General features: G+C 40.4%; 1 protein-coding gene across 2 annotated transcripts in view; it reads left to right on the top strand.

Annotated features, from left to right (window-relative positions):
• Window positions 1-22,293, top strand: part of SMOC2 (SPARC related modular calcium binding 2) — a 161,497-nt gene that overhangs the window by 91,039 nt on the left and 48,165 nt on the right. Inside the window, exons 7-8 of one of the 2 annotated variants that reach the window (XM_020801181.3) lie at window positions 321-395; window positions 21,645-21,834. In XM_020801181.3, the coding sequence (XP_020656840.1) occupies window positions 321-395; window positions 21,645-21,834 (265 nt within the window). The remainder of the gene's footprint in view (window positions 1-320; window positions 396-21,644; window positions 21,835-22,293) is intronic. The other variant, XM_072993989.2, reaches the window with a different exon arrangement.

Genomic DNA, 22,293 nt, shown 5'->3' with positions numbered 1-22,293 from the left:
TGATTCTGCAGGAGATTTACAGAATTATTTACACTGTATAATCAGCACATTCCTAAATTTGTGCCAGGAAATTTAGGAGTGGATTTCAGGACCATAATTTGACATAAGTGTGAAATGTAGACATTTTTTCTTTGTTATATGCACTCAATATTGTTATTCCTCATTTTCAAAGTGTTAATAACGAAACAAAGCTCCTTAATTTAAAAAAAATCAGTTTTGCTATGTTTATTAAGTGACTTACATTTAAATGTCATTGATATAGTCTGTCATCAACTATGGCTTTCACTGGAATGATTTGATTTTTGTTCTTGATTTTCTAGATATAGCTTCTCGTTATCCTACATTATGGACTGAACAAGTAAAGAGCAGACAGAATAAGACCAATAAAAATTCTGGTAAGACAATGGTAATGGCATTTACTTTGGAGCAGTTAATAATGTTTAATTAAAATACTGAATCTTGCTGACAGAGCAGTTTAAGGGCTCTCTCAGATGGAACATTGTTCTTTGAAATGTACCTGATCAGTCCTTTGTTATATTGTGCTTTCCCTACCAGCCACATGATGTAAGGATTGTCTTAGTTCAAAATGGATGGCTCTGAGGTGTTGTTGTTGTTGTTGTTGTTGTTGTTGTTGCTTTTGCTCCTAAAGGGAGAAGTAGAGGAAGTGGAGGCAGGATGGAAAAGATTTCTTGCATATATGAGGAGTGTTTAGCCCTTATCCTGTACGTTCTCTTTATGGTAAAATATGGAATGTTCACTATGCCATTTCTTTACTTTCTGCCTTTATCTCCCTGTAACTTATTGCCCCAAATCCTGTTGTGCAGTATCGTAAATCACACTAGAGTAGATCCTTTGAATCAATGTGGTTTTGTTGAGCCAACTCCTTCATAAGTTCCATTGATTCAAATGGATCTACAGTAACTGCAATTTACTTTAGCATAGCAAGTAGAGTAGGCATATTTGAATCAACTGAACCTATGAAGAAGTTGACTCACTAAATCCCCACTGATTCAATGGGTCTACTCTTGTGCAATTTACTACACTGAGCAACAGGATTTTGGCCATTATTTAATTGGATGACAACACAAAATGTACGGTGGTTGTCTTGTGAAGCTGTTATTGTGAAGCTCTGATGTTACCTATCCGGCATCCCACAGTCATACAAAAAGATAGATGGAAGGAAAAATCCATTATCTCCTTTCATCCAGTGTATCACTCCTTCTGTTCAAACCAGAGTTGTTTGCCTGGTAAGTGTCAGGAAGGGGTTTGTAGGTAGTTTTATGGATAGGTTAGGACAGAGATCAAGAATTCTTTAGAGGCTGGATTTCAGTTCAAGGCAAATACTGGGAGCTCCTAAACTCTTGGCAACTTCACATCTTCCTGCTTCTTACTCAGTCCACATCTCTTCATATCCTCTTGCTTTTTACCAAGGGGATTTTGCTAAGGTAGCTCATTGTTTTGTTTTCCTTTTGTCACTGTTTTCAGTCTCTTTCTGCCCCCTTTTATGTGTGACACTATCTCACTAGCCTAGTATGTAAGTAAAGGAATATATATATATATATATATATATATATTTACATGAAGGAATTTACACCAATGTATTCTGAGCATCGCACTTCTGTTGTTTTGGATTACATCACTTGAGAAAGAACATTTGCTATAGCATACTTTCCCTCTCTCCACGCAAAATCAGAAAAAGAGCTGTAAAGACTGTATGGATGACAACCAATTAGTGTATTAGAAGACTGTTATTTCTCTATCTGATGAGTGAGAGAACACAATATTCCTGAGAGAATAAAACAAAATTAAACAACGCCTAGAAATACTTCATTTTAAGTAGTATTTATTTCATCTTTATTACACTGGAGACCAGTTTGGGCCAAAACAAAGAAGTTATTGTGCTTGAAACCAACTTCAGTTATTTGAGACTCTCACATGTAAAAATATGAGAGGCCACAATGCAAACAGAATAACCAATATATCCACTCTGGTGTTGCATTTTGTGGACTGTAAAATTCACCATAACCATCCAAATAGAGCAGCTTCTGGTCAGATGACAAAGTACCAGCATGAACCTGGGACAGAATAAATGGCCTTGATCCAGGCAGGACTGAGATTTCTGCTTTATGCTTGTGCCTGTTGACACCTCTGTAGTGAGACGTTGCTTGTGGTAAGAATTAATATATTGGGGAGAGATTAAGTCAGGGAAATGTAAGGAGAACACAATTGGAGGAAAAACAGTTGGGGATGCCCAGAAGATTAATATATTTGCTCCATTGGGTTTTGATAAAGACCTTGATAAATAATGTGGCCACTGCTCTGAAAACAGACCTTGTAGAAAGTACAGTGGGTTTTCTATGTCTACAACCTTACCTCTTGCTGTTTGAGGTCCCTTGTCAGAATGTGTTGGGCTGTAGAAATCATTCACTGTTTACCTCTGAACTCCTACACTTTTAGTCCAGCAATAATCCTGCAGTTTGGCAACCCAAAGACCCTTCAGGCCAGGTGTCACCAGTCTTGCTACTACTCCACAGTTTAGAAGAATGGAGGCAAGTGCCTCCCTTTTGTAATCATCTTTCTTATTGCAACCGCATCTCTTGTTCCATGCTACTTTCAAGGGAGCAGTGCACCATGCATGGGATATTAAGAAGCATGGAGCCTGAGAATACTGGAGGTGAGGGAGAACTCTTCTTCAGTGGTAGCCCCCCGCCTTTCTCATCCCTAATGGGATGAAAGCAGTCAACTATCTTGTATACATCACAGCACATTAAAAAAACCACCCAGTGATCACATGAAACAACCCAGGTGCTCTGTTTTAGTCTAGACTTGCAGCAGTTTACTCTTTTGAACTCAGTGGGAGTTACTTCTGAGTAGATAATGTATTGACAGCCTTGTTAGTCTTGTTTTACTCAGCTTTTTATATGGATAAAAAAGAATCCCATATGATCTTGTCCAGGTAGGCCCAACCCTCCCCCCCCACACACAAAAAAAACCCACCAGTTTTTCCATGCTCTCATTTCTTTTGTTCCTCTTAACATTGACTTCATAAAATAATTTCTGTATGCTTTGTGTCTTGTTGACTTGTCTGTTCTACAAGGAAAGATAAGTCTTTCCAGACCTCCTTGGAGCACTTATTGCTGCTTACAATCCAGTCCACTAGAATATAGGTATTGTGGTATTTGCCCTACCTTTTTTCGCCCCAAACCCACTTTACAAGCATTTTCATTTATCTCTTAATTTTACCTATTAGTTCAAATTACTTACAAGCTCTGGCTTCTGACATTGCTAGCTCCTACCTCCACACAAACCTCCGCACTCCCAGCCAAAAACATGTTTAATGTCTAAGAGATACCATTTGTGTTTAGGAGGTTTCACTGTTTTATGGAACCGCTGCCCTCCCTCCTGGAAACAACTGCCTGCTTTTCTGCAGGGATGATAATTTTTCTTTTATTGCTTATGTTCATTGAATGCCAAAAGATAGTAATCTTCATGGGACCATTTTTCAATTGTATTATATGCCTTTTGGGCAGTTCCGAAAAGAAGTAACAATAATTATCAATCTTCATAAATAGATTCCTCTTTTTAAATGTTTCTTGCCACCAACTTGGACTCAATTTATAGTGATCCTAATAGTGTTTTCAAGGTGTAGGAGATATGTATGCAATGGTTCTATCAGCACTACCTCTCAGTGAGTTTGCAAGGATTTAAACCTAGGTCTCCTGATTCCTAGTCCATCTATCTCCTACACTGTTCTGGCTTTCTAGGCTCCTCTGGTCCTCCAGAATTTATTGAATTAGCAGACTGAAGAAGCAGGAAAGCATCATAGGCTAGAGCAGTGGTCCTCAACCTTGGGCCTCCAGATGTTCTTGGACTACAACTCCCAGAAGCCTTCACCACCACCTCTGCTGGCCAGGATTTCTGGGAGTTGAAGTCCAAGAACATCTGGAGGCCCAAGGTTGAGGACCACTGGGCTAGAGAAGAGGTTAACATTTCAATGAAAGAATAAAGTTGCATCCACTGGTGTCAACTTGGCAATGGAAGAGCATCTGTTAGCAGAATGGGTTCACCATGTCTCCTGTAAATTTAGGTTGGAGTTCCCTGAACAAACATGTTGGAGGTGGGCATGGGGTGTGTGTCAAAGGGCAAGAAGGGAAGTTTCTGCTGCACAAATTGATGTCCACACACATAAGGCTGACCAAGGCCCATTTATGGAAAATAATGTAGAAAGATAACAATAACTGAAAGAATTTGTTTACCTTGATGAAGAATAATGCAGATTTCTCATTTGGAAGTGAAGGCAGCATCTTCACTTGCCTTCGTTTCCTGAGTGGAACATTCTGGGTACAGAACATGGCACATTATGCAGGAGCATCTTTAGTGACTGCTGGGGAAGCTGGATACTGTCACTCCTCTAACCTGCAGTCATATGGACATTTGCTCAGAGGACAATTTCCACTGAAACAATTTGAGAATCCTGCAGCCAGTACAGCCACTGGCTAGACTGGCTGAGAGAGTCTGGACACTCTATTTAAAAAGATAACTCTTCCAAGCTCTGGGAATAAATAGGATGTTCCTCCAACTGGACACAAATACGGTTGGACTGTGGATGAGTTACTTGTGTGACTATACTGTAAAATGAAAATGTGTGGTGTGCCTTGAAGTTGGGGGAAGCAGATGAGAGTAGTGGCAATATTTTCTTGTTGAATAATTCACTCTTGTTTGTTTGGAAGTTAACAGGGGTGTGTGATGCCCATTAAAGCAATTACACAAAATAATCACACGTCCCTTTGCTTATGGCCTTTCTTGAAAAAAAATTGGTAGCAGTAGTAGACAAGTTGCCCTGAAGATAATTTACCCATCTTTAGCAAAGTTTCCCTTACAATGATTCTGTGGTGACCACAGAGTTGTGTTCCTTGAGAGACAAATCAGTACAAGAAGGATTCACACAGGGCAAGAAATGTGACAACCACAACTCTGGCTGGTTTTGCTGGTCTTTGCTGAGGTTTGTTCCAAGTGAAGATTAAAATCACTTCCAGACCTTTACAGACTTGCTTAACATAGTGGCGACTTTATACTAGTCATGGAGTTAACCCTCCCTTACAGACAAACAACTACTGCATTTTTTTCTTTGCATTTCATTTCATTTCCTCTTTTGCCATAAGTCAGAGGAAGAAATTTTAAAATACAGTTGTGTTGGTACCCAACATTTTTTTTTAGAAGTGTAACCTCTACATTATATCAATCGGAAATGTGTTCTTCCTCTCCATGATCTGCGAAGCTAAAACTCTAAAAGCTAATTGCCTCCAAATGTTTCTACTGATTATTGGCACATGGCCGCATGAAAAAAAAACCATGCACATTAGATGTCTCTCATACAATGTCTGTTGCCAAGACATGCTGCAGAACCCTGTGCATGTCTAATCCAAAGGATGTCCTGTTTAGTCCAATTGGTTCCATGTCCAATTAAAGTTCAGTGTGTGTTTCTCTGTGTGTGTCTGGGAGTACAGTCTAATGTCTATCATGGATCTTCATGTGATTTAAGCTCATTAGTCATCAGGACTGGGCCCACATTTGTCAGTGTAAGAAGGGAGCAAAAGCCTTCAAACATAGATTTTAAAGTGTCTGGCCTTCTAGCTAAGCTGCTGTATGTGAACGCGCCAAATCAGAATTGGCTATGGCTCTCTCTCAAAATATATGCTCAGAGGCAAGTCAGAAAAGCTGCTTTACAACAAGTGAAATGACTCTTTTGACACCGGCTCCCATGTTAAGTAATCAAGCACTCTTATATGCCTCCCAAAAGGTTTTTTTTCCCAAGAAGCCCAATTACAAATACAAAACAGAGCCCTGTCTCCTATATCTGACCTACCAGTTTTCATTATGACAACACATTGCTGTCTTCCTATCAGTAACAATTAAGACCCACCCAATTTCCTATATGTAAAAAAGTGAACCCCCTCTCTCCGAGCAGCCTCACTCATCCTGTGTGTTTTGCCCCACACATCCAAAGAACCAGGAAACCTTCCACCCATTCAAATCAGAAGAAGAAAAATAGTGGGGGGGGGGGGGGAAGGAAGGAAACCAAATAAATGTCTCGGCAGAACATCAGGCTTGAATTTATATAAACTGTAATAAAAATATTGCCTTATTAGGTGACTGAATGCCAGCATCCAATTTCTTGCAACACTGCTTGTCTGAAGAAGTTAAACATTTTGAATCTGTTTTATTTGCACTATCCTGCCAAAAAAGGGGTTTTGGACTGTTTCTCCTGTTCACAAAGGACTTTAATCTAAACAGGTGAACTTAAGGGGCAAGGCAAGGCGAGGGCCAGAATAGACAAATATCTGGAACTACATTAATTATATGCTAATAACTGTATCACAAAAGTACATTGGAAAATATTTTCAGATGTGTGATGCCTACCGTGGCCTCCACACAATAGCTCAGTTTGTGTTTATTTATGTGGGGGATTTCCCATTAGATGAAGTTGTTGTTTTTAGTGGTCTGTAGAACATGCAAATGTGTCTGTTTTTCTTCCAAGTTAGATAACAAAGTAATGTCAGATGCTCTGTTTTAAAAACTGAAAGTTATCCATTCCATAATATGATTTTTACCACCTCCCTTCTCTTTGTATATTGCTGAGCTGCACTTGAAGTGAAGTAAGCAGTTATATACCTTGCAGTTAAAATGAAATCAGGAATCTAATGCCTCTGATTTGAAGAAATACTGTGTTTATCCATAACAAGGAGTGACCCACCATGCTATGTGGGTCACATGCAGTTAGCGAGTAGAGAGTGCATGGCAAAAAAAAATTGTGCCTCTTTTGTTTTTGTTCTTCAATTTCTGGTCCTTTTGTTTTACATGAAAGGCGTGCCTCTTTGGGGACATTTCATTTTCTGTTTCCCCATTCATGTTTCCTAGCACCAGTTTTAAAAAGCCCCAAGGAACCCATAAAAGCTACTTTGAGAAAGCAAAGGCAAAGCAACAGAGAATCAATCTACTCTAAAAATAGGCAATAGTACAAACAGTCCTCCGAATCCCCACCCAATATTTAACAGAGTAAATGCACTGAAACTTGAAGCAAACATCAGGGTTTTTTTAAAAATCAGTCTGTGAGCAGCCCCAACCGCTGTATCCATGATGAGGCAGCAGGTACTGGTGATCAGTTAAGCTTTACTGGACTCAGCATACAAAGAAAAGAAAAGAAAATCAGTGTCTCTGTAGTCCTTTGCAGCAGGGATGGAATTGTTAGCTTCTAGCCTTCCAGTCCTTCCAGGGCTGAGAGAATATTCTGTCCCAGCCCCCACTTCTGAGGGAATTACTTCACTCCCGTGGCAGCTCATCTTGGCCGAAAGGTCCAGACCGTTAAACAGTTTTTGCCAGCCGAGTGCCCCAGCACAGTGTCCGGCAAGCAGAGGAGGCTGTGCAGCACTGGCTGACCCTGGGAGCTTCTAGCTTTCAGCTTTCAGCTTGCCTTCAGATAAGCCAGTCCTCTGAAGATGCAGTCCTCTTAGAAGCTCCTTTCAGCTTCTCCCCCAGCAAACTATTTTCTCTCTTCTCCAAAGGTGACAGAAACTCCCAGGTGCCCTCCCAAATGTCCAGTTCCTCCTCCCCCTCTCCTTGCTCATTCACCTCTATATCTACCTCAGCTACAGCTGTTTCTCTGGGGGTGGGTTTAGGGCCTCCACCCTCATCTGCCTCAGGTGTTTCCTTCAAGGCCAACAATGCTTCTGCCATTGCTGAGGGGGCCTGCCCACACTGGCACTTAGCTCCTTCGCCCCAGCCAGCTGTAGCTGGCTCACAAATCCACCCCCTCCAAGTGGTCCCTGCTGAGAGAAATAGTCCCCGTTAGCATGATGTCACCCTCTTTGATATTGTATGAGGAAGGCAAATGGTTGAAGGGCCAAGTACCAAGAGGCCTGATAGATCAATAAGGCACATACAGGGAATGGTGTCATGATCCTCAGTTTCATATGCTGGCCATCCCCTTTAAGTGTTTTTGGCTAAGTCTAGAAGACTTAGTACAAACTGCATGCATGTAGATTGTACTATTGTGATTATAGATGTAGACACTTACATAGGAATACAGGAACCTGTCTTCATGGTTCCTCTGGCCCAGTGTGGTTGAGATAGACAGGTAGTGGCCCTCCAGGGCCCCAGTCAAGATTTTTTGCTAGCTTTACCTAGACATGCCAGAGGTTGCTGGCATGTCTTTGCTCTTGTGCAAAGTATGCGCTCTGCCATGAAGCTATGAGTGTTGACATACCTTAGTAGAGGAGAAAGAATGGGGATTTGAGTTCACTTATCTTGAGTTCCAGTCCAACACTTACACCACACTAGGTCTCCTTTTTAACTTTAACAAATATTTATTGATCTGAAAACTATAGCAACCATTGTATTTTGAGACGGCCAATGTAGGTGAGGCTGGGAGGGACCTTCCCAGACTAGAGTGACTGTCAATCTATCCAGCACTAACCACTTGTTCCTTCTCTGCCTCTGAACTCATAGAGACCCCCATCTCTCTGCTTAGCTGCCCTCTCCCTCCTTTAGTCTGTTGCAAGCAATGAATCTGTTGAGGCCTTTTGCTGAAAGAAGTTATGTCATATTTTTCACTTGCTGTTAAGTGTCCACTGTAAGGAATGGAACATTTTATTCTTTCTTCTTACTAATGTCTCAGAGTGAGTAACAGAGACTGTAAATGCTAGTAAATGAGAGAAAAGAGATGGACTACTCTGGCAAACATGAAGCTATTCTGCTCTGTGAATCCCTGCACTTCTGGGAGAGATTCCCAGAGCAGCAGTATGTTGTCCAGGAATTACTGATCTGATCCGATTTTTCTCCCACTCTTTGCCCATTACTGAGACTCATAACAAGGTCAAAGGTTACAGGTCACAAGGCAAAAAGTGACGATGTTCAAAAATCACTAAACAAAGTGAGTCTCCATAGAAGGAAAACCTGCTGCAATGAGAGAAATGGATTGAGCAACAGAGTAGGACAATGGGAGACAACCCCAAAAGAGGAAAAGAAATGGATTTGGGCTGGACAGTTGAGGAGAGAGATGTCCTCACATGAGAGAAGGGGACCTTGAGGGAACAGGCATCGCAGGGGCAAAATGAGGCATGGTCACTGGACCAGTAAACAAAACACAAAAAAGGAATCTTGTACGTAACAACTCTTACATTTAGGAAGATTCCCCCCTGACAACATGACTGTTTGTTAGTCATAGGGATGCCTTCCTTTCAAAGTCATCAGTGTAGGAGGTATCATAAGAGGATTTGGGTCAAATTCACCAGGAAAGCAGAGACGTCCTTTGCTCCAGTAGTATGTGGGACTTTCTACAGATAGACCATGTGAAACTTTACCCAAAGTATAGGAGGCTGTTTCTCTTTTTCATCATGACTGAAGGAGAAGAAGGGTAGGTGGGTGTGTTTTTTATTCACTCTGCCCTTGTTTTGCTCACAGGCTCACAGCAGAGCCAAACCAAGGGCCTTGCCTTTGCTACAAAAGCCAAATAAAAAACCGAGCCATGGGAGCTGATGATAAACATATGAAAGTAAACTGCATGGAAGTATATTCTCTTTTTTTAAAAAAAATGCTGGAGCAACAAGGAAATAATCTTATGGTATTCTTGTTGGCTCTTTTGCTTCCCTGGCTCATCTTTTCTTTCCCCCTGGGCACAGGATGATGCCAGAATGAGCTGCCTATTTCAGTTGAGGTTTCAGTGTTTAAAAATTAATTTCTAGGCTTCTTCAGGAAAGACTGTTCTCTGTGTTCTGGATAAATTCATCCTAGCACAGGGAGGACCAACATAAGTGCGGTGCGCTGATGTGCTCTTTAAAAAAAAGAAAAGAAAACACTGACCCTGAACAAAAGCCTAAAAATCTGTCCCACTTATACTTATCACTGAAACAACAAATGGAGGCTATTGTGACTGAGCACAAACTTATTTTAATAATGATAGCCACCACCAAATCATGTGTTTATTGTTCTGGGCCAACATTCATGTGCCACAAAAGTTACCTCCTGAAGTTCTTCCATGGCTTGTGCCCTTCATAAAGCCCAGGGCTTGCAATTATTCATTTCTGGCTACATTTTGCATACAGACTTATGTTTTGGTGCTTGTTTAGCAGAGGCAACCATTTTTAAAAATTATTGATCGATCAAGTGATTGAATAATCGATTGATCAATTGATTGATTTTTTAAAAAAAATACCCCTCTTTTCTTCTTAACAAGGACCCAAGGTGGTATACATCATTAATATTGAAAACTAAAAACATTAAGTATACAAATACGTACTATAAAGGATCAAATAACTATCACCCCAAAAGACAGCAAACAAAAGCAACACCAAAAACACATTCAAAGCAGTAATACACAACAATCCATTAAAATCCCTACTCAGGCAGCCAGTTACTGAGGGAAAGCTTGTCTGAAAATAAAGGTCTTCACCTACTTGCGGAAGGACAGCAAAGATGGGGCCAGCCTGGCCTCCTGTGGGAGGTATTTCCAGAGCCTGGGAGAAGCAAGAGAGGAAGGCCCTCTCCTGTGTCCCCACCAAATGCACATGTGATGGTGATGGGACTGAGAGAAAGGCCTCTCCTGATTATCTTAAAAGCTAGGCAGGCTCATTGGCAGGAAAAGAATGCAATCTGATATGAATAGTGGTTTTGAACAGCACTTCTGCTTGTGAAAACTGCACCTCTGAGGCCCTAGTCATATTTTCTTTTCTGATATGGTAAAGTCCTTTGATTATGAATGTACTTCATTATTACTGCATCTGAATCACATGTATACACATCTCATAAACACATAGAAAATATGAAAGCTGAACTTCAGATAAACCAATATCAGTGTGAAACACTGTTTCATCTCAGAGGTCTCATTGGGTTTAGTGGGAATACTCTCAGGGGAAATGGCTATATGATCACCACTGTAGACATCCTCACAATAGGCCTTTCTTGGCTGCATGCAGTCTTCTCCTATACACTATTAAAAAGTAGGCACACTGTCTTGAGTAGCACCAGCCATGCAGAAAAGGAAGGGGTAGATGGAGCAGACATGTAGGGATCCTCAAGGTTTGCGGACCCCTCTTGTACACACACCTTAATACAGTGATGGGGTTTGAGGGTGTCAGGAAAGCTGAATGCAATGCCATCAGGAGGCTAGACTCTATTATGAGCCTGGACTCTTAGCAGGGTCACTGAAGGCAAAATTTTCACAACTGAGGCAACAGATGCATCCACCCTCTTCAAAAGTAATAACAGTATCAGCAGAAGAGAATGGATACAGGCTGCCTTGACTTACACCCAATTTGAGTTCCAACCAGCCCCAGCCGCAAAAATTTCACTTCCTTTTTTAAAACAGAGAGACTACCTGTTCTGGGTGAATATTGTATATATAGGGTTTTTGCAGCGTGGGTTTGGGCTGGGGGGTATGTTTCTCTGCTGGGTCTTGCAGTGTGTAGTTGTAGCATTTTTAGTCCCTGCTAGAATGTTTTTTTTTAATTCTGTAGCTCCTAGGGTTTATGTATTGTGACCTCTCTTTTGTTTTAAAAGGTGTTTGGTTTAAAATGTGTTGGTGTAAAATGTGTAGGTTTAAAATGTGTTTTAGACTCCAAAGTCTCCCCCCCCCCATTATCTTCTCTCTATATATCCTCTCTCTTTTTGTGCTTAAAAGCACAAACCTTTGTCTGAGGGGTCTGTGTGCCCCAGTGATGACCTTCTTTCTTTCCTCTTTTCCCCGTTGTTCCCTCCCTCCTTTCCTGCCCCTTTTTTTAACCTAAGTTAGGTGGTAGTGGATGGATTAACTGCTTTTGCATTAGTTCCTATGGGAACGAATGCTTCGACTTGCAACCTGTGCCTCGAGATACAACAAAAAACAGCCGGAACGGATTAATCACATTTCAATGCATTCCTATGGAAAATGGTGCTTCAACTTACAACCATTTCGAGTTACGACCATTTTCTGGACCAGATTAAGTTCGTAAGTCAAGGCACCACTGTAGTTCCAATGGTGATGGGGGTAGAAAAACTTCTGAAGGGCACCTACTGGGCAGCATCAATAGCCGAAGGTGACACTAGAAGAGGATCTTTCACAGACAATGCCAGTGATACTCAAGCTAACTTTTGTTAGTATTATGCAGAGGGAGGCAATGGTAAACCACTGTTAAATCTTTCTTACCTTTAACAACCTACAATGAGACATTCCAAAATGAAGTAAGAGAAAGTGCCAGAAGATGAGACTACCAGGTCCAAAGGCTCTCAGCCAGCTACTAGGGAAGAGCAGAGGACAAGTATGATTAGCACTGTTGCTGAGGACACAATTATATCATAGCCAAAAGGACGTTTACTGGCTAACATACACAGAGATGAAAGGAATGTTTGATACTATACAACACATACAGTTAGAACATAGCACATGAGAAGTATGAATCAAGGTAAACTGAAAACAGTAAGGCAAGACATGGAGAAATTAAATGTTGTGGTGCATGGTGTCAGTGCACTAAAGTGGACTGGACTGGAATATTATCAGTCAGACAACTATAAAGTGTTTTACTTGGGAAATGATCAGCTCAGAAGAAATTAAGTTGTTTCAGATTGATATTTCATTTGAAATGTGGTGCTGAAGGAGAACTTTGCAAATACCTTGGACTGCTAGAAAGACAAACAAGTGAGTCCTAGATCAAATCAAGCCTGAACTTTCTCTGGAAGCAAAAATGATGAAAGTGAAGCTGCCATACTGTGGGCACATCATTAGAAGGCAAGATTCACTGGACAAGACAATCATGCTGCGAAAAGTTGAAGGCAGCAGGAAAAGAGGAAGACCAAATATGAGATGGATTGACTCCATGGAGGAAACATAGCCTTGAGTTTACAAGATCTGAGCAGGGCTGTTGAAGGCAGGATATTTTGGAGGCCTCTCATTTAAAGGATTGCCATAAATTGGAGGTGACTTGACAGCACATAAGAACAACAGCAATAAAGGTTTGCAGAAGTACAGAAAACTTGAGGGAACAAAGAGGACACTCCTTCAAAGGTCCAGTGAAGAGTGAGCATGTTAAGTGGCCACAGAATGCTAACCAGATTTTAGAGAGATGAAAAACAGAAAAAGAGGAGGTGGGAAAGGAACTTACTGTTGTAAGAGCATGGTGTAAAAATTCAAACCATGCTGCAAGGAAGAGACTGCAGCCTCAAAAGAACTAACATCACCTCTCACAGACATGGATCATTGTTGTTTGTACTCTTGTCAACAATTTTTCTGCACTATCCATGAAGGGGTTATGATCAGCTTGATGAAGTGGAATTTTCTCCATGAAAGCTTGCAACGGTTTAGGGCCTCGATATCTGGCGGAACGCCTACTCCCACCAAGATCTACCTGTGTCACTTGTGCGAGCCAGGAGGTGAGGCTGAGGAGCCTAATGCCGAGGGAGGCCCGGAAGGAGAAGACAAGAAATCGGGCCTTCTCGGCGGTGGCTCCTCGCCTTTGGTACAACCTACCTCCTGGGATTCGCGGGGCTCCCTCGCTGGGTATCTTCAAAAATCAATTGAAGACATGGATGTTCCAGCAGGCCTTCCCGCCAGACAATTCCTGACGTTCCTTTCCTTCCCCTTTCCACTCTTTTCTACTTTTGCAAAGTTTTTATTATTTATGTTGTTTTATATATGTTTATTTTTATTATTCTTTGCTTGTTAGCCGCCTAGAGTGGTCCTGAGCTGACTAGATAGGCGGGATATAAATAAAATAATAATAATAATAATTTGATCAATTTTTTATTAGTTTAATAAAAGGTATCACTCGCTGTTCCATTTGTGTAATCTTGGCAACCGCATGGACTTTTCCCTCTTCTTGTTGTGAGAATAGTTTTCTGAATGCCCACAAATTTCTTCTCATCCTAACTAGCAGAATGTAGCATTTCCTTCTCCTCACATGTAGGACACAACAAGGATTTACTTCCCTGCATTTGGAACCTACGTAAAAGCATGTAGTGCAGCTGACAGCTACACCCTATAGGAGACCATTTGTCATTTGACATTTAAAATTTATTTAAATCAGGCAGGATCTCATGTTTTGGGGACTTCTACTGTATACAGTACTCTTTCCCCACTTGATAGTCAAACTGTGCAATGGAAAGATGCAAATATTTGGATGGCATTCTTTGCATTTTTAAAATTGGATTTCTGTATCATGATTTAAGTTTAAATTGAGGACAAGTTAGTTGTCTAGGACAGCTCTGTAGAAGGCTGTTTAGAAAGGTTGTTATATACACAATGCTACCTTTTATAACTGAAGTTGCTCAAAACATCTGAAAAAATATTGGTCTGTGCCAAAAAATTTAGCAGTGTACGGTGATGGGAGTATTACAGTTGATGCTTCTTGGCACTTTTGACAGTACAATAACTAGAGCCAGATTTCTGAACCTTGTGGCTATGAATCTACATAGTTATTAGGGCTTAATGACCAAGTGAGATGCTCAAAAAGAATCCCAGGTATTTACATTCAGTTCCACAGACCTTTGCTCAATTTTAATTATAAACAGTGGGTATATAATGCCATATGATATATAAATATTGATAAACAAGCAGACATTTAGCCAGCTAGCTAAATATTTTAACTCTGTAACCTTGGGTTTTGAACAAAATGTCCATGGGCACCCTAAGCACCGACAGAATCGTTGGTGCTTAAAAATCACTGTGGCACACTGCAAAGTAAAGGGCCGGGCTTCATTACAGGAAGCAAACTGCATCTTGATTTATCCTTGTTGTCCAAAAAGGAAATCATATACTGTATTTGCCGGCATATAAAATGACTTTTTGGCCCAAAAAACATGCCTCCAAGTTGGGGGGGGGTCGTCTTATACGCCGGGTGCACTTCAGTTGGGCCAGGAAGGAGCTGCCGCCGTTGAGTGAGTGACGCACCAGCCGGGGAGGAAGGCAGGCAGGCAGGCAGGCAGGCAATCGGTCCAGAGGGAGGAAGGGAAGCAGAGCCGGCCATGCCTGAGCGCCCAGAGATTGCCACCGGGCTGTCTGCCACCCCACACCACTGAGCCAGCTGCCTGCTCGCCCACCGCCAGAGAGCCGCTTCACCTCCTCCTCGCCCTCCTCCTCCTCCGCTGCCCCCCCAGCCGCTTCCTCTCCTCCTCATTCTCCTCCTCGCCGGCCATGAACTTCCAGGGCGGGCCTGGGCAGAGCCCCAGGCAGCTGCCACCAGCGCTGCAGCAGAGCCGTCCACTCTATATCTCGAGTGGAAATATTGGGGGGGGGCGTCTTATACACCCAATCATCTTGTACGCCAGTAAATATTTCTCTTTATAGTGACAAAGTTTTTCAGATTGGTCTCAGAATTTTCACACTTATAAAACTGATTTTTGCACTAATGTGTGAAACTGAAAGCAGCAAAAACTATTGCTTTGCCATTTCATGGACTACGCATGCTGCTATGTTATCATACACAAATTACAGAAAACAGAACAGTGGCCGGTAGGCATGAGCTTGTAGTGGCGAGAGAGTCCTGAACAGGTTGTTTTCCCCTTTTGAGACAGTGTGTTTCAATCATACATGAGTTATTGGTGGCATTTCTTCATATCCATACTTCATCTTAAATTTCATTTCCAGAAATCAAATCCATAGGCATTCTTAGAAAAGAGTTTATATGCGTGTTTTATTTTTATTTCTGCATACAGAAGAAAGTAATGGTAGGCTGAGAGGATGGTGACAAGGGACCATATGAATAGAGAGTGATGGGTAGAATTTTAAAATTGTTATTTATGTCATTCTTTTAGGCAAGGGAGATGAATTTTAACATTCTTCTCTTTGCTAACAGGATTTGGAAGGAATTTTTCCTGTGCTTTTGCTATAATTCTTGCATTGATGAAAAAACTTCATTTTGCCAAAACTAGGATAACTTCTGCTTTGTTTAAAAATCTGAAATACTAAAACAGTTGTTTGTTTGTTTCTTGACAATCAGCCATGCAAAAGTTTCAATATTTTTATCTCTAATGATCCTTGAAATAGAGCTATTTCCTTGCAAACATATCTGCAAAACTGGTGGCTCTGTGTAGCAGAGCAATTTTGTACATGTGTGTTTATTTGTATGTATAATCAAACAGACATAAAGATTGTCTAGTTTATAGAGTGAGTTGTAGCCTGAAAGAAGCTATGGTTCTAAACATGCTGGAGAATGGTCCTGATCCCAATGTCCTCCCCATTAGGTTATCAGTAAGATTTTCATGTGTTCATCATGTAGGGCTGAAGAGGCACTTTTAAGCATATTCAGTTGAAGCTGCTTATAGCATTTCTGTGATTTGGAATCCTTATAAAGCAGGGTTTTTAATCACATAAATACTGCGAACATGTTCAACCAAATGTGCTTACAAATACCTCTTCTGTGTGACACCTAGGGGGGGTCCTCGGAAAAGATTTTAAAGTTCATATTCATCCTTATCCTGATTAGAGACCCACCTGCTTTCAGGCTAGAACTCCGGAATAGGGCACAACAGAAAGATAGATACAAAAATATGTATCAACATAAACCAGTGCTGTATTGGTAGGAGCCACACATATGCTAGGTTTGGGAGACATATAAAGTAATACTTCCCAATAACATGAGTAATTCGCAGCAGTTTTTAGTACCCATGTTAGTGTCTTGCAATTAAAAAAAATGCATATAACAAATGCAGTCTTCAACAAATATAAGTAAAAATGATGTAAATTGAGTAACCGCCCAGAGACCTGTGGGCAGAGTGGGCGACATATAAATTAAATAAATAAATAAATAAATATAATCTTTAAATGTCACCCAACAAATTTTTGTTGCTTTTTTGTCATGGAGATGTGGCAGTTGGTTACATATAGCTACTAGTAAGGGAAAGGAACACAATAAATGAGGTCCATTTCTTTGACTTTTCACATTTTAGACCCAAGTACTTGATTGAAAATGTTTCTGGTAATGGGCCCAGGAAACATTACCTTTACATTTTCAGAGGAAAAGCTTAACTAACCTATATTTTATAGGAGAGTGTTTCATAATTACTGTACATTATTTACTCGTGGAGGGAGATTAATAATTAATGAGTTGAAAGTATCAAATGTTTTGGATATCCACTACCTTATACTATAGATCAGGGGTCTCCAAACTTTTCAGTATGAGGGCCACATCATATATTTTACACATTTTCAAGGGCTGAAGGAGGGAAGGGGGGGGGCCAAGCAAAGACAGCGGGGGTAGGCAGTGGCTTAGATCAGGCTTCACTCTTCTTCCTATCACCAATCAGGCATAATAAGGGGAGGGAAGGGGGACCCAAGCAATCCCTCACACCCACTGTCTATTGGGGCCCCTTTCGCTCCTCTTCCTATGCCCTGGCAGAGATAGGAAGAGGAGCAAAGCCTGACATAAGCAATCCCCTACCCCTGCTGTCTCTTCTTCCTATGCCCAGGCCAGATAAAAAGGCAAGGCAGGCTGGATATGGCCCATGGGTCATAGTTTGGAGACCCTGCTATAGACAAAGAAACACTCATAAAAGAATAAACACTACAGTTCAAGAAAAACTTGATAATGATTTATTTTACATTTTTGCTGAAATTATGGAGAACAGAAATATACAGGTTTGAGCAGGAGAGAGGAAAGTGAGACTTCTGATATTCCTGGAATGGCTCAAATTAACCTGGTAAAGTTAATTTACTTTACTGTAGTTTCCAGAACTGTGGTTTAAATAGCAAATGTTGGATGGCATAGAGTACAGTATAAGAGTTTTATACATGGATATGTTTTTCATTTACCCTAATTCACTAAAGTTTTTAGGAAGTTATTACAACATTGTGATTCCATTCCTGATCAACCAGAATGAACAATTAGAAATAAACATAGGGTTGGAGTATTTTGTTCCTAGTATGCTTTGTTGTTGTTCACAATGCATTTTCAGAGAAACAGCCCTTGTTAAAGGCATCATGGTCCCAAAGGGAACTGTAGAGCTAAATTATTGCATGTGAAAGGAACAGTCTCTTTTATCAAACTGGGCAGGAAAGGATATGGAAATGATGGCATGTTGGACTCATGAGCATTTCTATTTAGGCCACCAAAATATACCGTACTTGAACTTCCAAAGTGCTGCCTTCAAGATGCTCATCTGTACACTAGGACATCTCTTCAAGGACAAAAAGTAGAAGATTTTGGTTCACTTTTGTTATTGATTAGATATACAATAATAAGGATAGTCACAGGAAAGGATTGTTGAAACAGTACCTAGAGATAAAGGAAAGTGAATGTTCTCCTCACCGCTGGAATTGAAATTAAGGCTATGCATGGGTTTCAGTTCCAAAGTGAATCAGCCTGAATTGGACCTATTCATATGAGGGCAAGATCAAAGTGGAATGACCGGATTTGGTTCTAGAGCAAGTTGAAAGGTCCCGACTACTGCAAACCATTTTGGAGATTTGGACATGTAAAGCAGATAGGAAAAAGGCCAGGCAGTGCCCCAAATCCTGTTAACCAGATTGTATGTTTCAGACCATTCCTTACTAGTAAACAAAACATCCCTGGGAGGCACATGCATGGACCAAGCAAGCCGGTGTATGTGTTATCCAGAACTGCAGCAGGGGTGGCTCATTTGCTGGGGAGGATGGGATCACAAGTTATGAGGTAGCTTAGACCAGTGGTTCTTAACCTTTTTGAAAGAAACGGCCCCTTGAGCCATTGAGGAAGTTATCATCGCCCCCCTCCCCGCGGTGATGATAACTTGTTTGTTTGTTTGTTTGTTTGTTTGTTTGTTTGTTTGTTTGTTTGTTTGTTTTATTTTATTTTATTTTATTTTTTAAAGACACTTAAATCCAATGACCCCTGAAAACACAATTAAATTCCAAGAAAATGAAATGCCCCCCAAAAAGTAACATTTAATGATTTAGTTGCAAGTGAATTTTAAGACACAAAAAGAAATATAAAAGGGGCATAAAAACAAATGCAGGAACTAAAAATTTCAAGACAAAAAGTCTGAAACTAAATTAAATTTGGAGGAAAATATATATTCATGCACACTGTAAAAAGGCTGCAGCCATCTTCACAGGTTTGGCTTGCTCCAGCGCCCCCCTACCGCCCCCATCTGCTCCAGCGCCCCCACGCCGCCCCTTTTCGTTCTACTGCCCCCCTGAAAAATGAAATCGCCCCCTGGGGGGCATTATCGCCCACGTTAAGAACCACTGGCTTAGGCTATGCAACATGATTTTGGCGTCTGTGTCTCAAACACAGTGGTGTGATTGCAGGAGGAGCTGGCTTTGCCTACTGATGAAATCTGAGGTAAGCATCTCTCCGCTACTTTGCAGTCATAGAGAGGAGAGTGATACAGCTCTTCATAGCTTTGCCAGGTGTAGTAGTGTCAGTAGTAGTCAGATTGAAAGACCTTTGAGAAAGTAGTTCAGCTGTTTGTAGCCTGACCTCAGTCTGAATCCTCTTCCTACCTTTTCTCTTCTTAATGTGACTCCAGTAGCCAGTAATTTTCACTTTACCTTTTTAATATGCTGATTTGAGTGGTAACATCTGTATGTTTTGTGTGAATTCTTTTTCTGGTGAAACCTGTGCTGCAAACGTGCCGTTTTGTGCAGGAATTGTAGAACTCTTGTGCACTTGGCATTCCTTCTTCCCTTTCCAAGTGAATCCTGAACAAGATGACATTCTGTACCTGGGCTTGTTGTCATCCAGCATGCCACGGTATTTCTAACAGAAAACAGTGACAAAACACCATAGAGATTCTGAAAGATTACTCGGGAAATTCTTTCATGCCACATAAATCCTGCAAAATTTCACAGGGGAAAAAGTTCATGCAAAACATTTTCATTGCAGGGTGAAAGGAAGGACTTTTCCCCCTTTGGCTAAAATCCTGTTCACAGGAAATTAAAAATTACCACCACCACCACCGCCATCCCATGATCTGTAACAACTTACCCTAGATAAAGGGAACCCACTGGAGTCTCAGGATCTTCAGCAGTGAATCAGAATCTTTTTATTAAAGAAATTGCTGTGGTTGATATCATCATCAGCCTTATGTAGCGTAAATTATAGAACCGGATATTTGCCTCTTTTACTTTCTGGGAGCGAGACTGAGATTCATACCACTAAGTCATAGTTTTTTGGGGACTGTAGTACAAGCCCTTGAATGCAGCAATATGTGTTTTAGGTCTATGTAAGATGCAACAGTCTTCCATACCATTATAGTGAAGACCACACACTTTTCAGAACATTCTTGATTTTACTTATGCAAAATTATATAAGTGATGTACACTATGCATCAATTTATTTGTATGAATCAGATCATTCCTCCAGTAATCTCCATTTATTTAATATCTCCAGATACATAGACTAAGAGTTTCCACCCTTGGATTTCTAGAATAGGAAATCAAAACTTGCATGGAAGGTTTGTATGATTAGAAAACATAAGCTATGGAAAAGCCTAGTCTGATCTGTAGTTTTCAAAACAGGTCCCTGCTGGTTTCTGTGGGTGAAATCACTGTACATGTCCACATGTTACCATTTGGACAGAGACACAAAGCTGTAACAAGCAAAAGAACCATTAATTTTTTTCCTAAAGTGAGGTAGTGTTTATCTGGCACAGCATTACCTTTGGCAAGAATAACTGGAAATTTAAAACGTTGTTTGGAAGAAGGGAGAACATAGGTGGTCAGTTGAGGGGTGGTGACATAATAGCAACCCCACTGACAGCCTTGCAACTGCCCCTTTGCATCAAGCCAGGTGATCCACATGCTTGAAAGTGGAGGAAAATGAAGCCAGCGGGAGGAAAATGGTGTCAATCCCCCCCCCTCCGCTAGCTGAACAAAGAAAGAAAATCCTCCAAAGAAAAACACTGGGGTTCCCCATGCTAAGCTTTTTGTCTTGTATCCACGGTTTCTAATTTAATATTATCAATGCCAAATCCAACTCAAATTGCAGGAAAAATAACCATTATAGTTGCTCCCTTACCTAATCAAAATTGTTCCAAGCAGAAGGTTACAAGGAGGGACTGTATACTTATTATTAATAATGTTAGAATTTGTCTATCCATTTCTCATGAGAAGTCTATTAGTGATGTTGGTTTTTATTCATGTATTTTTCATGAACACTAGACTTATTTAAAGAATAAGTCCCATTTAGAACCATTTATCATGTATCCTTTTGCCAGTTCTTTAAAATTCAGGAATATCTTGTTACTGGTGAGGTGAGTGCATTACATTAAAGCTTAATTAAAGATCTTTGGCTGTAGAAGGGAGCCTTTTCCAATTGCTCTTTCATAGTCCATTACATTAATGACATTAGGAGGAAAAGACAACTATTGAAAAGTGGATTTTTAATTTTTTTTGTAAATGCAGCTTTAAAAAAAAGTTAAACAAAAGCCAGCAAAAGAGAAATCTGAAAACATATTCTCCCATTATGCAAAACATCTTGATAACTACTATCGAAGAATTACATTGCATTTTTCATGGTAGCATTAAATTCTTATATATTGTACAGAGATGTTTCTGAAAGAAAAATACAGTGGTATCATAGTTCTAAACTATTTGCAGTATCTTGTTCCATAAACTCTGTATTCCTTGACCTTGATTAATATGCCAGCCAGCTGATCAATCCGTATGTGATGGCCATAGCTTTCTTATTCCTTCTTCCCAGCAGCAGCATCATGTGACCAGGAACTCCAGTCAGCATTAGAAGAAGCCAAGCAACCCCAAAAAGACAATGTATTCATTCCAGAATGTGCCAGTGGTGGCCTTTACAAACCAGTGCAGTGTCATCCTTCTACTGGATACTGTTGGTGTGTCCTTGTCGATACAGGACGCCCTATACCTGGTACATCAACAAGGTAAGATATTTTAGTGACAGATGACATTGGTATTCAAAAATATTTCTCATCATATGATGCAAAATTATTCTGTAGGTTCAGAAGAATTATGATTTTTAAAATGGGTAAGAATATGCCATCTTTTGTTGTTGTTCTTAATGATTAGCCATTTGCCTTTAAAATAATTATATTATAATACTTATTTTGTAGCATGGCATACTGGGGAGCCATTATGTTTAGCAACCTCTAATTTTTATCCATTGCTGATCGAGATGATTTAAAATCAAATCATAAATAAGAGTCTTAAAGTGACAGTAATAACCAGATATCACGGACCACAAGTATATTGTCAAAAAGGAGCGCTATAATAATTCAAAATCTGGTTGCATTTTGAAATCTAATAAGTACTTTTGAAATGTTACAGTGTCTGAACCCAGTTTCAGTATTTGCACTCTTACAATTCAGGTTTGGAGAAGCAGA

Source organism: Pogona vitticeps, chromosome 1 (genome assembly GCF_051106095.1).
Source record: "Pogona vitticeps strain Pit_001003342236 chromosome 1, PviZW2.1, whole genome shotgun sequence".
Taxonomy (NCBI): Eukaryota; Metazoa; Chordata; class Lepidosauria; order Squamata; family Agamidae; genus Pogona; species Pogona vitticeps.
The sequence above is the reverse complement of the archived record's forward strand: the minus strand, read 5'-3'. Positions and strand labels throughout refer to the sequence as shown.